General features: G+C 40.7%; 1 protein-coding gene across 1 annotated transcript in view; it reads right to left on the bottom strand.

Moving 5' to 3' along the window:
• Positions 1-18,854, bottom strand: part of FSHR (follicle stimulating hormone receptor) — a 96,161-nt gene that overhangs the window by 37,184 nt on the left and 40,123 nt on the right. The window contains exon 2 of the mRNA XM_058164984.1: positions 9,532-9,603. Coding sequence (XP_058020967.1) covers positions 9,532-9,603 — 72 coding nt within the window. The remainder of the gene's footprint in view (positions 1-9,531; positions 9,604-18,854) is intronic.

Here is an 18,854-nt window from a genome sequence, read left to right as displayed (position 1 = left end):
GAAGTTACTATTTTGGCAGGTCTAGCAATTCAGAAGTGAGCCAAGGAAAAACAATAGTTAGGCTTATGCTGCTTAAATTTTAAGCTTTTTCGCTGTCGCTTCCTTCTCTTCCTCTTCCTCCTCTCATGTTCTGGCAGACAATTAGTCAGATAGGTTTGAGTCTCAGGAAGACCTAAATTAATCATGCTAATATCTGGTCTCTATTTAGATCTTGCTAGCCTTCTACTCCTTTGCCTACCATATTTTTCGGTGTATACTCCGGTGCACCGGAGTATAAGACGCATCTTAATTCTTTTTTTTGGGGGGGGGGGAGAACAAGAAAAAAAGAATTCTGCCTCTGCCTAGCAGCATCAGGATCAGCGGCGTCCTCACTTCCATTCAGATTTTGATAACCGGAATGGCCTGGGGAAGCACGGAGGTCGGGACTTGCTTGGCGAAACAGGCACTGCGCAGGGGGCAAAAGGCAAGGTGCTGCCACCCAAAACACTGTTGCCGTGATCTCCACCGCCTCCCCAGTTCCAAAAATGGGGTGTGCAGAGGCAAAGAAAGAGCATCGCGTTTTTGGGCGGTTCCAGGCAGCAGAGATTGCGGCAATAGTTTTCGGGTAGCAGCGTCTTGCCTTACACCTCCTGCGCAGCACCCAGCAAGCCACCAGTTCCTTGAAGATGCAAGACCGTTTTCATGAGGATGCGCAGCTGTGCAAATTGCATTGGGTAGGAAAACACGATGCATGGAGGTGATCCTCTTGCGGTGGGCACTTCTGTGCGAGAGGTGTAAGGCTAAGTAGCTTGCCATCTGGCCTGCCCCTTCTCCAGATGACCCAGTCTGAGGGCAGTTAGCTTCTGCTCCTGGCCCAGGAGGCAGATCTAGCCAGGAGGAAAGAGAAAGTGAGACTGTGGAAAAGGAAGAGGAGAAGGGCGCACGGCTTTGCAAATTGCTTCGGAGAATTGAGGAAAAAAACGCCAGAAGACACCATGCAGGGAGGCAACGCTCTTTTTCCTCCCCAATTGCCCAAAGCAATTTGCAAAGCCACATGCCCTCCTCCTCCTTTTCTGCAGTCGGCTTCTGCTCCTGGCCCAGGAGGCAGATCTGGTTAGGAGGAAAGAGAAAGTGAGACTGTAGAAAAGGAGGAGGAGGGCATGCGGCTTTGCGAATTTCTTTGGGCAATCAGGGAGGAAAAAGAGTGTTGCCTCCATGCATTGCATTTTCCGGCATTTTCCTCCTCAATTCCCCGAAACAATTTGCAGAGCCATGCACCCTCCTCTTCCTCCTTTTCCACAGTCTCACTTTCTCTTTCCTCCTGGCCAGATCCGCCTTCTGGGCCAGGAGCAGAAGCTGACTGCCCTCAGCCTGGGTCGTCTGGAGAAGGGGCAGTCAAGGTGGCGAGCCACCTAGCCTTACACCTCTCGTGCAGAAGTCCCTGCTTCGCAAGAGCATTGCCTCCATGCATCGCGTTTTCCTCCCTGATGCAATCCGCAAAGCCGCATGTCCTCAGGAAAACGCAGCAGTGGGGATTTTAGGCCGACAACCTCCGAAGAGTGGGGGGGCGGCGTGTGGATGGGGCTATATTTGGCATATAAGATGCACCCAAATTTTCACCCTCTTTTTGGGGATAAAAAGGTGCATCTTATACACTGAAAAATACGGTAGTTTTTTCCCTGGCTATTTCTCTAAACCTTCAGTTTAACTAGTTCATCTCCAAATGGCTCCAATACTGCAGTTCCTTAATTCCTGGATTTTCTTGCTATCTTATTCTATCTTGAATGGAAATTTCCAGTAGAATTAACCAACTGAGAGCTGTCTTGACCAAAACAACCATATTTAGCATGCCTCCCAAGGAATGTAATTGTTACAAGTTGATCTCTTGTTTATATTTTTTTCTCCACTTTGTCATATTCTGTGTTCCCCTCTTATATTTTGCAAATCTCTTTGGGAAGGCTCTGCAAATTTTATGTTTTGTAAAGTGCCATGACCCCAGATGTTACTCTTAAAGTTCCTTATGCTGTCCTTTCTGATCCAAGTTAATTATGAAGATCAAAATCAGGTTTTAGAAATGGCTCCATTGTTAATATCCAGACAGAGTTCTATCTTTCATCCATCTATCTATGAATCTACTTGTACGTGCACTCATGGACACTATTATTTCTTAAATAACTGATTTTAAAGTGGCATATAACTTAGAAATTGTGAAAAGAAAATAAACAGCAGCAAAATATTCCTTGTGATAGGTCACAAACTCACTTGTGTTCCAGAATTGATTTGAATGAATTATCTTTAATTTTGAAAGCCTCAGCTACTCTCTATAAACAATTATGGGTAAAACTACCAAATATTCTTTCTTTTGGTTCATGACCCAGAAATTACTGTAGCAACTTGTCTTCTAATTAGCCTTCAGCTTCTCACAATCGGTATGATTAAGTAAGGTCAGCTTCAAATAAAATACTATGGATTTTCTTAAAAAGTGGTGACAAAGAATAACAGAATTAAGGAACAGACTTCATTTTGTTTTTCTTCTTAGGCATGAATATGATTTTTTTAAATGTCCAGAGCTTCTCCTGTTACACATTATCCCACAACTTTAAAATCAGTGCATTTAAATATTTCTTTTTGTATTTTCTGATTATACAGAAATGGCAGAATAGCTGCAGATCGCCAATTAAGAAGCAAAGTTCTAAACTCATCTATGTTTTAAAGTTTTGGCACAGGAGGTTGCTATAAATTAAAATGCAAATTAAAATGCAAAAGCATACACATCTTTTACTGTAGAGAAATAAAGCAAAACATAATAATGTACAACAGAATGTAATTGCTACATAAATGGGCAAAATATGTTGCACGCACTTAAAAAGTGCAGAACTTTATCATTCTTTCTCTGCATTGTAAACTAAATTAGGATTGCTGAAATCAATGCCATCATTTTGAGCCAACTCTTTGCAGTGGCCTTGTTGCAAGGCTTCAGGAATTTTTGAGAAAGCATTGTGCAGGTTGCAAATAGCCCCATTGAGTTCTGCAGATAAGTCAATAGCTACAATTTGGTACCCAGCTGAGAAGGAAATATCACTTTTCCTCTGTGCACCATTTTCCCCATATAATGGTTCATGTATAACCAGGTATGTATATATAAAGGTTGACCTAGGTATATAGCCTGAGCTTATAAATATTTAGCACTCTGATTGTCCCATAAACTCTGGTTTTATGCAGTATTGCTCTTGGCTCATTGATTCCAAACATTTAAAAATATATCTAGGAAAAGACCTGGTCTTTGATAGCCAGTAGTAGTAGGTTATTAGCAGGAATAATATAAACGATCAACTCTTTTTTGCTACTTCTTCAAGAAACTGAAAACATAACATAGTGGTCAAGGTCACTCAGACTGATAGGCTTTGATGGTAAATAACAGTCTGTCAGGTGCTCTCCTAGTTAGGTGGATAGAGCAAAACAAGTCATAAAAGCAGGGTTCTGACAGGTTCTGGAGAACTGGTAGCAGAAATTTTGAGCAGTTCAGAGAACCAACAAATACCACCTCTGGCTGGCCCCAGAGTGTGGTGGGAATGGAGATTTTTCAGTATCCTTCCCCAGGAGTGGGGCGGGAATGGAGATTTTGCAGTATCCTTCCCCTGCCATGCCTAAAAAGCCACGCCCACCAAGCCACACCACACCCACCAAGCCATGTCCACAGAACTGGTAGTACAAAAAATTGAATTTCACCACTGCATAAAAGGGAGTTGTTAGAGTAAGGAACTCAACATATTTTTTGCCTTTTGGGCTATTTTAGGTGGATGATTGAAATGGAAAATAGATTTGATAATTGCCACTTTATTTTAACTCCCAAATCACATTGCTAAAGATCAGTTATTTGCTGCCGAGTATCTATATTGTGATCAGCCTGTGTTTTGGAGGTTGCAGATATTCAGCGGCAAATAACTGATTTTATCTTTTATAGTCAGCTATTTGGTTGTGGCCCCTGGGTTGAGAGGATCGCACATCCTTCTTCTAAGCAATAATCTATGTCGGGAAGAGGTATGTGCAGTTTTGCTGCTGGATCCTCAGTAGGCAATAGAATAAACACATACCATAAAAGTCCTTCAGGCTCAACTAAAAGTACTTCAGTGATGAAATATTATCCACAAACTACTGGTTGAACATCCAAACTATTTGTGGCATATTTTATCTCGTTTCTGGCATTCAAACGGGTTTTTTTTTCCACATGCCAATTTTTTAAGAATAAGAAAAGCCTATTAAAGGCTATTCTCCAGTGCTTGAGAAGAAATGCATATGATTATGAAAATTCAGCAGTGTGCACATTGGCCTTAGGACAAAGAGGGAGTTAAACACTCTTAATTTACATTAGTAGAGATTATGCATAACAGCTACATTGTTGCTCACTGAGAGTGTACCCTGGAGAGTACAGACCACCTAATCTACATGCACTTCACTGTGCATTTTGATATTTAACTCATATAGATGCTATTCAAGAGGAAGCATTTTATGAATTGTAATTTAATTAAGATACCTGAAAGATCTTTTTAAAACCAACCAAATAGCTGAAATAATGTTAAAAAATGTTTCAAAAATCTGCCTCCACATTTGGCAAATAGGGGAGGCTTTAGCTTTGCAATCCTTTCCCCAGAGTACTTGAGAATGTCTTTTAATTTTCTCCTGGTGGGTTTTGAATGTTATCATTGAGGTCGTTTTTTGTTGCCTGTCTTCCCATTATTCCAAAGTCCCTTGATTGTATAAATCTGTGGAGAACAGGACCTTTCTTCTAATTTACATTTATCACATCTTCTGTAAACTCACTTTTTGAAGTGTCTGGTAACTTAGAGGTAGAAGCAAACCTCTTTAACACATTCTTTGGCTCAGTCTTTGTAAACAGCGATGGGTCATATCCGACATTCCCCAATCATACTAAAAATGTTAACAACGACTTAACACATATAGACTTCACAGAAGATAATGTTGAAAAAGCTCTTCACAACTTGAAACCATCATTATCTATTGGACCTGATGGACTATGTGCATACTTCTTAAAAAAACTTTCAATTAATATAGCAGAACCCCTAAGCATAATCTTTAATAAAGCTTTCACGACTAGTTCCCTTCCCAAACTCGTCTCTAGCCACAGTCATCCCTATCTTCAAAAAAGGAGATCCCAGCCTAGTTGAAAATTACAGACCTATCTCTCTATGTTGTGTCTCATGCAAAGTAATGGAATCTATCATAAACCAATCTATCTTGAAACAAACAACCTACTCTCTAATAAACAATTTGGTTTCAGAAAAAAATTATCATGTAACTTACAACTTCTCCACTGCAAAAACATATGGACTACTAACACTGATCAAGGAAAAGCAATAGATGCAATCTACATAGACTTCTGCAAAGCTTTTGACTCAGTAGTACATGAACTAAAATTCTACGGCATTTCAGGACCTCTTCAAAATTGGATAAATGCCTTCCTGTCAAACAGACAACAAGTGGTCAAAATTGGCAACGCTCTATCAAATGTTCCTGTCAAAAGTGGCATTCCCCAAGGCAGCATTCTTGGACCAACGCTCTTCATACTATACATAAACGATCTCTGTGACCTTATCTCAAGTCATTGTGTTCTCTTTGCTGACGGTGTCAAACTATTTAACACCACTAACAATACTTCTACCGTTCAAAAGGACCTTGACTTTGTATCCGATTGGTCTAAAACTTGGCAACTCCAAATCTCAACCAGCAAATGCTCAGTCTTACATATTGGAAAAAAGAACCCCAACAATAAGTACAAGCTTGATGGACATTACCTTACAGATGATCCCCACCCTGTTAAAGTTAGAAAACTTAGAACTCTGCCGACTCCGACATGACCTGTGTTTAACACACGGAATCATCTATTGCAATATCCTTCCTGTAAAAGACTACTTCAGCTTCAATCGCAATAATACAAGAGCAAACAATAGATTCAAACTTAATGTCAACTGCTTCAAACTTGATTGCAGAAAATATGACTTCTGTAACAGAGTTGTTAACGCTTGGAACTCACTACCTGACTCTATAGTCTCTACTCAAAATCCCAAAAACTTCAACCAAAAACTGTCTACTATTGACCTCACCCCATTCCTAAGAGGACTATAAGGGGCGTGCATAAGAGCACAAAAGTGCCTACCGTTCCTGTCCTATTGTTCCCTTTCATTATATCAAATTAATATAGTTATTGCATACTTTTACTTATATATATCTTTTATGATGTGTTGTTGTTTTATGTTGATGTTTGCGTATACTGTTGTGACAAAATAAAAAAAAGTTAATGGGTTCAGAGCAATACTTAATAGCAACTGATGGAAGTACAGACGCCATGGGGCTAGAACCTGTTTTCCCAGTTCTGAAAAGGTTTGTAAGTGCAAACCGAACAGCCTAGTGTTCCATGCAGTGGAACCTACCAAAGAATCTGAAAAGATTGTAATTTTCACCAAACAAGGTTTGCTTTAGACTGACATCCTAGGTTGTAATTACAAGATTTGCCCATTCCTGATTCCCAGCCAATACCAACACCCGCCCCCCAACACCAAAGCAACTTCATGGCTCTTTCCTTCTGGACAAACACATAATGCCATGGAGCCAGCTGCTCACTTGCTTAGTGGTCTTGTAGCTCTTGCATAACATGTCCACTCTTTCACTCTTGGAATGAAATGAAGAATTTGCTTCCCTAGCCTGTCTAATTCTAAGTTACGGTCTGTTTCATTTTTGTTATTATTCATAGAGTAATTAAGTTCTAAAAATATTTTTTTTGCAAGCTGTATGTTCCAGATTTGATTTTGGATTTGTAAGGAATAATACAATAGTCTAGTGCTGTGGACTGATAATTTTTGTTAAGTGTGAATATGTTTATGTTAAAATAAAATTAAAAAAAGTAAAACTTCTAATTGCTAGAGTCTTTGAAGTGATTTCCCCATTTCTCCAAGTAAGTGTAAGATTTAAGAGAATCCCATGCTGCAAAAACATGTTTTGAAGCCTTCAAAACGTTTCTTTGGAGTTGTTCACTTCTATGTGTTATTGAAATGTTTTGAGTTTAAACAGTCAATAAAGTGGTATCTTGTAGTCTGGAAAATCAAGATGTGTGTGTGTGTGTGTGTGTGTGTGTGTGTTGATTTACTTATTTATTTTTTCAATTTCTATAGATGTTTATTTCAGTCAATGATTCTGGGTAGCTTACAGTTTAAAACATACTGTATATTACAATTAAAACACTAAAACATTTTAAAACAGTAAAAACATCCAAAATAAATATTCATAGCACCTGAGTTACCTGACCAGGTAGTAATAAAGCCAGCAAATGGGGCCCTTGACACATTCAGTATCCCCATCTTGTAAACCTAGCCAGGTTTATAGGACCTCATGAAAGACTGACTGGAATGGGGCCATTGTAATCTCCAAAGAGATAATGTTTCATAGACCAGAGGCCTCTACAGAAAAAGCATGTTTTCTAGTCCCTGCCAACTCACATTCTTTGGCTGATCTACTAGATCACATTGAATGGGTAGATGAATAGAAACTCTTGGAAAAAGGGAATCCTTCAAGCAACCTGAGCTTTAACAACCAGCCCCATGAATTTCACCCAGAAGCACATGGAACCAATGCAGGTCACGCAAAAGTGGTGTCATATGCGCCATATATATCTGGCACCATTTACTATCTGCACAGCCACGTTCTGCACTGATTAAATTTCCAAATGCTCTTCCTGGGCAACCCTGTGTAGAGAGTTTTGCAGTTGGCTAAATAATGATTTCTTGGGAGATTGCAATTCTCCCACTTGGTGTTTCTTCTGAGTCTTGAGGGGGAACTAAGGCAGAAAATAAGGCAGGCTCTATGTGAGCTTACTTGGAGTGGGCAGTTTATGCAAATTACCAAGATTCTTTAGAGAGTATGGGCAACAGATGAATATATCTGTAAAATGTTTATATCATCTTTCATTACCTGGAAACGAGCTGCCCACCTTGTATAATATGTGAAAGAGAGTTGATTGAGGAGGTGATACAAGGGACAGATACTGTTAATCAAAAGACAAAACTCTAAATGCTAAAGAGTGACTTTCTTTTGAAAATACACCAATGTGCTATGGCAACTCTGTGGGGAAATTGCTCTGAAAACAGGGGTGTGTAATGAATATGCAAATGAGAGCAATCAGCATCAGCAGCATCTGCAGATGAGAAGTAGCAATGAAATATGAAATAGCTCACAAATCAAACATATAAGCCTTAAAACATTTATCGCAGTAGTCACAATAATTGTTGGACACAAACTAAATAATGAAGTGATATATGTGCACCTAGAACAAGAAACTCCTTGTGTGAGCTTCTTCCTCCCCCTCTATAACATCATGGTTGTTTAGGTGCACACACATGGGCACCAATATTAAAATGAATAGTATGCTGTTTGAAGGAAGCAACTATTAATAATGTAATGCTTCTATGTGATAAAATTCAGTTCGTCTGCGGTATACAAATTAGATACTTCAATACACATATGGCATGCTAGCAACCTGCCGATCTGTTTAAATAAATAAATAAATCTCACAATAAATATATATATTTTCCACAGAAATTTCATGAATTAAAAATTCATCCATCCTTTCAGAGGAAAGGATGGCTTCAAATAGGCTCTCTCTCAGGCCCTATCTGTAGAAAATGAGTATGAAAATTTCAATGTACTAAATTTTTCCAGTAAGAAGAGGTTTCACAAGGAAAATGAATTTCCACTGGATTCAGGCCAATCCCTCCAAAGTCTCTGCTGGTAGTGAAAATGCATGTTGGAATGAAGAGCCTGGTGGACAGGTGTCTTAGGAGAAGCATTAAGCCCTTGAATAAGTGTATTCTCTGAAATAGATGATCGAGCTTTGCTGAGTTGGGATCATGAGAGAGTCTGGGTATTTCTTTCTCTGCTACAGAATTAAATAATAAATATGGGCTCTTATCAAATTGCTTGCTGGATATGACCTTCACACTGCAATTTACATATTTCCCATGTGTGCTGTTGTTCCAGGAATCAGGATTTAAGGTTATTTACTGAGAAGCAACTTTCAATTGGTGGCCAAAGGAATATCAAACCCCATATATGTGTGTGTGTATCTCTCTCCCTCTCCCTCCCTCCCTCCTTTCCTCCCTCCCTCCCTCTCCCTCTCTCTCCCTCTCTCTCTCTCTCTCTCTTTCTCTCTCTATCTCTCGAGTTGCTAGATAACACTGCTTTGGAAGCCTACTTCTGTTTTGCTCTCTGCAGATCATTCACTAAATCCACATCAGTATTCCAGTTTAATTCAATCTGTACCAATTTGATGGCTCTTATAATTGGATTGTCACTCTTATACGTGTCTGCTCTGTATATTAGCTGGGAATAATAGGAACTGATGTTGAGCATATCTAGAAGGCATGAAGTTGCTCTAGGCTGGTTCAATTAAAACATTGTGGGTCAGGGGAGAGAAGGCATACAAGGGACCAAGGCACGAAGATATATAAACTAGACATACAGAATATATTTGAAAATACATACATTTTTTCCACTTCTCCAAATCCCGAGAAAGCTCCTTTGGGGATGATTCTTATTTTGGTGAGGAAAAATATCCTGAAAGCACAAGAAGATGCATATTTTATTTATTAAGTACTGCATAATAAAATATCCCAAAAGCACAAGAAGATGCATATTTTATTAAGTACTGCATAATATTTAATTTTGATTCACTTTTTGACTAAAAAGCAACTAGGATTACATGCCAAAATATACTAAGTTATTGAGATGCTATAAAATTTATTCAGTTTGGGCTTTCTCCTAAATCTGATAGTGAGATTCTGAAAAATGTGCACCTTTTTTTTTAACCTCAGTAATAGAAACAGAGTGGGTTAAATGAATCATAGGCAGAAGAAATATAGCTAGTAGACCATGGCTCCAGTGAGATGTAGCTGTCAGAATGCAGAATTCAGAAGAAATGCAAAGACATGAATAAAAGACTTTGCTCAACCATGAAGATGAGAGAATAGGCGGGATAGAAACATAATAAACCATAATAAAAATGAAATACTTAGCAAGTTAATAATATAGCAACGTTATGAGAGTCCTTTACAAAAAAACATAAGCAAAAGAAAATATTTTGTATAAAATGAATACAGTAATTAGCAAGCAAAATTCACAGGGTATTGTTTTAGATGCTTTTGTGATGGCTTAGAAGCAGAAACTGCAAACAGACAGGCTGGAATATACTTATCATCTGAAGGATGTGCAAGAGTTAACCAGGATACACAATTCCCAAAAATTCAACAGCAGCATGCAGAACTAAAAGTTAAAAATCTGATTGGCTTTGTGCCAGATGCTTATATTTATTTGTAAAAAGGCATATCGGTTGCTTGTTTTGAGTTTAGTCTCCTAGGTAAATCTACTAGGCCACATTAGAGACCATGAACATTGCTCAGTTTAGAGATTTTGGGTGTTCTATAAATAAAACAACAAGTGAACAATAACAAAAAACCAAAACCAAAATAGATAACAAACATCCAAGGTCAATTTAAATTTTAATGATTAATTCTAAAACATTTTTAGGCAACTAAATGGAAGATGGGATTTTTAATGATTCCAGCCATAATAAATCATAATCCTTTAAATACATTATATTTATATCACATGATCTAGGGCAGGGGTCTCCAACCTTGTCAACTTTAAGACTTGTGGACTTCAACTCCCAGAATCCCTCAGCCAGCCTGGGAGTTGAAGTCCACAAGTCTTAAAGTTGACAAGGTTGGAGATCCCTGATCTAGGGGAACACTATTAAATGGCCTTTCCAAAGCCACTCTCAGGGGGAATTAATTTAATTCCTTGAAATAGACTGATGAATAAGATGACATTTTTGTCTGATTCATCAAAATAATTCATTCATAAGGTGATACTAATATACTACTATCATGTTTATTGTTCGCTAACTTAATTTTCAGAATATGGATCAAAGAAATGTTTTAAAACACAGTTTATCCATCTCAAAATATGGGTTTAGTTTTATTTGCATAAAACTTAGATTTTACCATTTTCTTTTTTGCTTTAGTTAATTTTAAATTTGTTAAAAATTTACTAATTTTTTTTACTAATTTTATGGTTTTTAAGGATGTTTAATAGTGCAACAGCTAGATTTACTAAATTAGTAATGTGCTTTGCTTCATTTTGGTGTATTGAAATAAAGAGACCCTGACCTATATAACGTTGAAAAACAGGGCTCAAATATGTATGAATCAGAATATTGTGACGATCACAGTTAAAAGGGATGGAAAATGCTACCACTGTAATATCCTTATACAAATTTACAATATAGTACGTCTGAAACTGAAGAACGGTCTATATTTCAGGTCACTATGCTTGAAAAAGGAAAAAAAATAAAAGTGGAAAAAGTGCTGCTGAGAAAAACCAAAATTATTAGGGGAGTTTGAAAATTGTCTTGGCAAGAAATTAGCTATGATATTTGTAATTCTTTTTTTTTTTTTTATTCAAAAAGTTTTACAAAATTTTTTCCCCCTTTCCCCCCCTCCTCTCCCCTCCCTTCACAACCCTCCTCCCCCCCCGACTTCCCGGAACGGGCACAAGGTATAGTTAAAAATAAAACAAACATATGCTAAAAAATTTTCATCCCAACTTAATTATACCCCTACAATCATCAATTCCTAACTTCCCCCAAAAACAATCAAGAATAATACATCATAATCATTCAAAAACAGTCTGATAACTCTTAGTCTGATAACTCTCGTTGAATATAGTCAATCCATTTTTTCCATTCCTTTAAGTATCTTTCTTGCGTATTGTCTTTCAAAAAGGCTGATATCTTCGCCATCTCAGCCAAATTGGCAACCTTCAATATCCATTCTTCTATTGTAGGTACTTCTTTTTTCTTCCAGTATTGTCCTATTAGTAATCTTGCTGCTGTTATTAGGTTTAAAATCAATTTAGTCTCAATTACTGTACAATCCGTAATAATTCCCAACAAGAAAAATTGCGGCAGGAACTTTATCTTCTTTTTGAAAACATTTTGTAAAATCCACCAAATTTTTATCCAAAAGGCCTTTATGTCCTTACAAGTCCACCAAATGTGAAAATATGTAGCGTCATCACAATTACATCTCCAACATTTTGCTTGCATATCTGGATACATACACGATAAATTTTAGGATCTAGATGCCATCTATAAAACATTTTATAAAAATTTTCCCTCAGATTCTGTGCCTGCGTGAATTTAACATTTCTAACCCAAATTTTTTCCCAAGTTTCCAATAATATTGGCTCCTGAAAATTTTGTGCCCACTTTATCATACAATCCTTTACCAAGTCCCTTTCAGAATCTATTTCAAGTAACACATTATACAATCTCTTTATATGCTCCTGAGACTGATTTCTAATTTGCTTTACCAAATTTCCCTCGTTCTGCTCTATTCCAATTTTCTGATCTCCCTTCCATCTAGCACGTAGTTGCTCATATTGAAACCAAGTATAATTTTTCCCTTCCTCTCTTAATACTTGCAGAGATTTTAACTGCAAATTATCTCTTTCAGTATACAAAAGATCTTTATATGTAATCATTTCCTGATTCTGTTCTATGTTTATATTTTCTATTATATGTCTAGGACTTGCCCATATAGGAACCTTATAATTTAGTTTATAAGAGTATTTTTTCCAAACACACAGAAGGGCATTTCTTAGCACATGATTTTTAAAGGCCTTATCCACTTTTTTGTCATAAATTAAATATGCATGCCATCCATATAGCAAATCATAACCTTCTATATTCAAAATTCTGTCCTCTGTTAAGTTAAACCAATCACTTATTGCAGAGAGAGCAGCTGCTTCATAATATAATTTAAAATTAGGCATTTTTAAACCTCCCCTTTCCCGAGAATCTTGAATTATTTTCATTTTAACCCTAGCTTTTTTACCTTCCCATATGAATTTGTTAATTCCCTTCTGCCATTCCTCAAGATTCTTATCTTTCTTAATTATTGGTATCATCTGAAAGAGGAATAAAAATCTAGGTAATCTGCGGTTTTTATTTGGCGTTTGGATAGCTTCTGCCTTTTTTTCCATCTTCGCTGCTGTCGCTTCCCTACGTGGCTTTGGCCATGAAGGCTTTATTGACTCATTTCTCTGCGGCCTTTTTTCATCCTGGGGGCCTTTTGCGGCCTGCTATGGGCTGTTGCGGCCTTTATTTTCATCTGGGCGTCCTTGTTTCCTCCTCGTCCTTCGGCCCCTTGGGGGAGGCATTGCCTTTTTGTGAGGCCTCTTGGAGGGATTTTGGAGAGACCTGGAGAGACCTGGCTTCTGGAGCGATCCGGACCTGGACATCCCAGGGGTGTTGGTGGTGGAGATGGAGTAACCCCTGGTGGGCATGGACTGGATGGGTCTGGAGCCGGTTATTGGAGGATTGCCTGAGGCCGGCAGAGAGTGAGACAATGGAGGTATCATGGCCTGTTTCCTGGCTTGTTCTTCTCCCTGATACTGGGATATCATCGACAGTTCCCTGGCCTTTTGCGATCCTTATGGCCATATACCATGTCTTTATGGGTTATCAGGAACTGAACTGAGAGGAGACTTGTCCGGGATCAGCAAATTTCATCGAGAGCGGACACGAAACACCAACCCCACTCTTTTTTCTCATGTTTAGGACTTTGGCTTTGGACTACCTATCCTGGATTTAAGAACTTATATTTATTGGACCAAACTAAGATCTGGGTCCTGGATACAGACCAGGAGGTTCATCATGACTGTCCATTGACCGGACTATTATAGTCCGTCCTTAACTGAGGACTAATTTTATATCATCATCTTAGCCAATTCCGAAATGGAGCTAGTTTTTTCGCCGATTTTATTATGCGATATTCCTCAATTGAACTCTTGCGCCTGCGAGGTGCCCCCGCCTCGCAGGAATGGCCCTCTACGTTACCAAGGGCCGGCCTCAATGACGGGTCTTGGGATCCACAGAGGTGGCATGCGCGTAGAAAGAACTTGTGGGGATTTTTAGATAGGGAATTTTTAAAGGGGGGGAGGGTAAGGGCGGGTGCTGGGGGTAGCCCGCCGAGGGAGGGGCCAGTCACTGCGCGTGTTTGCGGCGGGGTTTTAATAGGTCCGAAGGTTTCGGGGGAGGGTGAAGTTCCTGACGATAAGTGTGGTCCCATCTGTGTGGTTAGTGGGAAAGGCAGATATGGCGGAGGGGGGGGCCGTATCGAGAGTTGGGAGCACGTGCTCGATGTCTGAAGGCGATCACGTGCTCCGGCCCCTCAGTTCCTACCCGTTCCTCAGGTGGCCATGATCCTCAGAGCTTGGATCTTCGGCTGATGTTATGTAATGCCCGGTCCGTGGCTAATAAAGCTCCCCGATCTGCGATCTTATTCAGGGGGAGTCCGTGGACCTTATGGGCATTACGGAGACCTGGTTGGGCTCAGAGGGGGGGGGTTCTCCTTGTTGAGCTTTGCCCTCCAGGTTTCCGAGCATTTCATCAGCCGAGGGTCCAAGGTAGGGGTGGGGGGGGTGGCGGTTGTCATTAAGGAAGATCTAGAGCCGAGGGAGGTCACTGTTCCTCAGATTGCCGGCTGTGAATCCCTCTATGTGAGGTGGGGCCATAGGAATCAGTTGGGCTTGTTGATCGCGTACCTGGCTCCTTGCTGCGTGACCACAGCCCTGCCCAAGCTGTTGGAGGTACTTGCCGCGGTGGCGGTTGAGACCCCCAGACTTATAGTCATGGGGGATTTCAACCTACCATCAGCCGGCTTGTTATCGACTGCAGCTCGGGAGTTCCAGGCTTCCATGACGGCCTTGGACCTGATTCGAGTAAATGATGGCCCTACACACATGGGGGGAGGCACGCTGGATCTGATTTATATCTCTGGACAGTGGCTAAATGATCTGGAGTTAGGTGATTTAGTGACAGAACCTATGTCATGGTCTGATCATTTTCTCCTTCGCCTAGACTTCGGACCGCCACTCACCACCGCGGGAGGCGGAGCCTATCGTTGGTTCCGTCCCAGGCGCCTGATGGACCCTGAGAGGTTCCTGACGGAGCTTGGGCCATTCCCTGAGGATCTGGCCCGCGGCACGACTGAGGAACTAGTCGCGGCCTGGGAACAGGCCGCGGCTGGGGCCCTGGACCGTGTCGGGCCTTTGCGGCCTCTGACCCGGCGCAGATCTCGTCCGGCCCCTTGGTTCTCTGAGGGGCTGAGGGAGATGAAACGCCGGAGAAGACGCCTAGAAAGCACTTGGAGGTCCAGTCGTTCCGAAGCTGATCGGACACTAGTTAGGTCCTATTCTAGGACCTACCTGGTGGCAATGAGGGAGGCGAGGCGTTCCTACGCCTCCACCCTCATTGCGTCGGCAGATAACCGCCTGGCCGCCCTGTTTCGGATGACCCGCTCCCTCCTTCATCAGGAGGTGCGGGATGACCCTTTGCAGGGACGTGCCGAGGAGTTTAGTGGTTATCTATACAATAAAATCACTCAGCTCCAGGACGGTCTGGACCGAAATTGGGATGATCCAAGCGAGAGGGAGGAAACACGTCTTGTTGAACCGGTTTGGGATGAGTTTGTCCCTGTGGCTCCCGAGGACGTGGACAGGTTGTTGGGGAGGCTTCACACCACGACATGTTTACTGGACCCGTGTCCTTCCTGGCTGGTACTGGCCACTCAGGAGGTGACACGAGGCTGGCTCCAGAGGATTATCAACGCTTCTTTGTTGGAAGGGGTTTTCCCTGCCGCCTTGAAAGAGGCGGTGGTGAGACCCCTCCTCAAGAAGCCTTCCCTGGACCCAGCTATTTTGGGTAACTATCGTCCAGTCTCCAACCTTCGCTTTGTTGCGAAGGTTGTAGAGAGTGCTGTGGCGCGACAGCTACCCCAATACCTGGATGAAGCCGTCTATCTAGACCCGTTCCAGTCCGGCTTTCGACCCGGATACAGCACGGAAACAGCTTTGGTCGCATTGGTGGACGATCTCTGGCGGGCCAGGGACAGGGGGTACTCCTCTGCCCTGGTCCTATTAGATCTCTCAGCGGCTTTTGATACCATCGACCATGGTATCTTGCTGCGCCGGTTGGGGGGATTGGGAGTGGGAGGCACCGTGTATCGGTGGTTCTCCTCCTATCTCTCCGACCGGTCGCAGACGGTGTTGACAGGGGGGCAGAGGTCGGCCGCGAGGTGCCTCACTTGTGGGGTCCCGCAGGGGTCGAATCTCTCGCCCCTGCTGTTCAACATCTATATGAAGCCGCTGGGTGAGATAATCAGTGGCTTCGGGGTGAGATACCAACAGTACGCTGATGACACCCAGCTGTACTTTTCCACCCCGGGCCACCCCAATGAAGTTGTTGAAGTGCTGTCCCGGTGTCTGGAAGCCGTACGGGTCTGGATGGGGAGAAACAGGCTCAAGCTTAATCCCTCCAAGACGGAGTGGCTGTGGATGCCGGCATCCCGATTCAGTCAACTGCAGCCACGGTTGACTGTTGGAGGTGAATTATTGGCCCCAAAGGATAGGGTGCGCAACTTAGGTGTCCTCCTGGATGACCGGCTGTCGTTTGAAGATCATTTGACGGCCGTCTCCAGGAGGGCCTTCCACCAGGTCCGCCTGGTTCGGCAGTTGCGCCCCTTCCTTGATCGGGATGCCTTGTGCACAGTCACTCACGCGCTCGTTACCTCTCGCTTGGATTATTGTAATGCTCTCTACATGGGGCTCCCCTGAAGTGCACTCGGAGGCTTCAGTTAGTCCAGAATGCAGCTGGGCGGGTGATAGAGGGAGCTTCGTGTAGCTCCCACGTAACACTGCTCCTGCGCAGACTGCACTGGCTACCTGTGGCCTTCCGAGTGCACTTTAAGGTGTTGGTTACGACCTTTAAAGCGCTCCATGGCTTAGGGCCTGGGTACTTACGGGACCGCCTGCTGTTACCATATGCCTCCCACCGACCCGTACGCTCTCACAGAGAGGGACTTCTCAGGGTGCCGTCCGCCAAACAATGTCGGCTGGCGGCCCCCAGAGGAAGGGCCTTCTCTGTGGGGGCTCCCACACTTTGGAACGAGCTTCCCCCAGGTTTACGTCAAATACCTGACCTTCGGACTTTCCGCCGCGAACTGAAGACATACCTTTTTATTCGCGCGGGGCTGGCCTAATTTTTAAATTTTATATTTTAAATTTTAAATTTTAAATTTTAAATTACATAAATTTTATTGATTTTAAATTTTCTACTAATTTTAAATGGGGTTTGGTTTTATAAATTTTAAGGTTCTAGGCTAATTATAATAAGTTTTTTAATTCGTATTTTAAATTGTATATTGTGGTGTTTTGTATTTTATTGTTGCCTGTACACCGCCCTGAGTCCTTCGGGAGAAGGGCGGTATAAAAATCAAATAAATAAAATAAATAAAAATAAAATAAAATAAAAAACATTCATTTTAATAGCAGCAATTCTCCCCAGCAAAGATAATTGCAATTTTTTCCAAACAATTAACTCCTTCTGAACTTTTTGCCATAAAACCTCATAGTTATTCTTATACAATTTCACATTTGACGATGTAATATAAACCCCTAAGTACTTAACCTTCTTTACAATTTCAAATCCTGTTATTTCCTCTAGTTTTTCTTTCTGTTGTCTGGCCATATTTTTTATTATCGCTTTTGTCTTTTTCTGATTTACCTTAAACCCTGAAACATTCCCATATTGATCAATTATTTCCAACAAAGATTTACTAGAATTTATAGGGTTTGTTAAAGTAATCACCAAATCATCTGCAGAAGCTCTTAGTTTATATTCATATTGTCTAACTCTAATTCCCTCTATCTCCTTTACTTCTCGTATTTTATCCAATAATGGTTCTAGAGTTAAAATAAACAATAATGGTGATAAAGGACATCCCTGTCTTGTTCCTTTCGCAATCTTAAAAGGTTCTGTTAAGCTACCATTGATTATAATCTGTGCTGTTTGCTCTCCATAAATTGCCCTAATTATTCTTAAAAAACCATCTCCAAATTGCATCTTTTCTATTAATTTAAATAAAAAATCCCAATGCAATCGATCAAAAGCTTTCTCTGCATCGAGAAAAATAAATACTGCTGGAATAAAAATTTTCTTTTCTAAATACTCCAGTAAATTAACAATCTGCCTAACATTATTCCTCATCTGTCTCCCTTTTATAAATCCAGATTGATCATTATGAATTCTTCGCTGCAGAATCAACATTAATCTATTAGCTATTATTTTAACAAAAATCTTATAATCATTATTTAAAAGTGAGATTGGCCTATAGTTCCCAGGTTTAGAACAATCCTGTTCCTCTTTTGGTATCAATGAAATAAAAGAGGTTCTCCATGAGGGGGGAATTCCCCCTCCTAGTTGTATCTGATTAAATAATTCCTTAAGTGGACCTAACATCTCATCCTGTAAATTCCTATAATAACTAACTGTGAGCCCATCCGTACCAGGAGTTTTCCCCATTTTTAATTGTTTAATTACCAAAATAATTTCTTCAGAGGTTATAGGCCGATTCAGTTCATCCGTTTGTTCTAAAGTTAAATTTTTAACCTTATATTCCTTCAAATAATTATCAATATCCCTATTCAATATATTATCTTTAAGATATAAATTTGTATAATATTCTAAAAAAGCTTTTTTAATTTTATCCTGTTGATATCTCTCTTTGCCTTTGTATTCTATTTTTTCTATAGTACATTGTTTTTGTCTTTTCCTTAAGGTGTATGCTAACCACCTACCAGGTCTATTTGCGTTACAAAAAGTATTATGTTTGGCATATTGTATATTTGTTGCCACCTGATCAGCCATTATCATATTAAATTGATTCTGTAGTAACTTTATTGCATCT

The sequence above is a fragment of the Ahaetulla prasina genome, chromosome 1 (genome assembly GCF_028640845.1).
Source record: "Ahaetulla prasina isolate Xishuangbanna chromosome 1, ASM2864084v1, whole genome shotgun sequence".
Taxonomy (NCBI): domain Eukaryota; kingdom Metazoa; phylum Chordata; class Lepidosauria; order Squamata; family Colubridae; genus Ahaetulla; species Ahaetulla prasina.
This window is presented reverse-complemented; position numbering and strand designations above follow the sequence as displayed.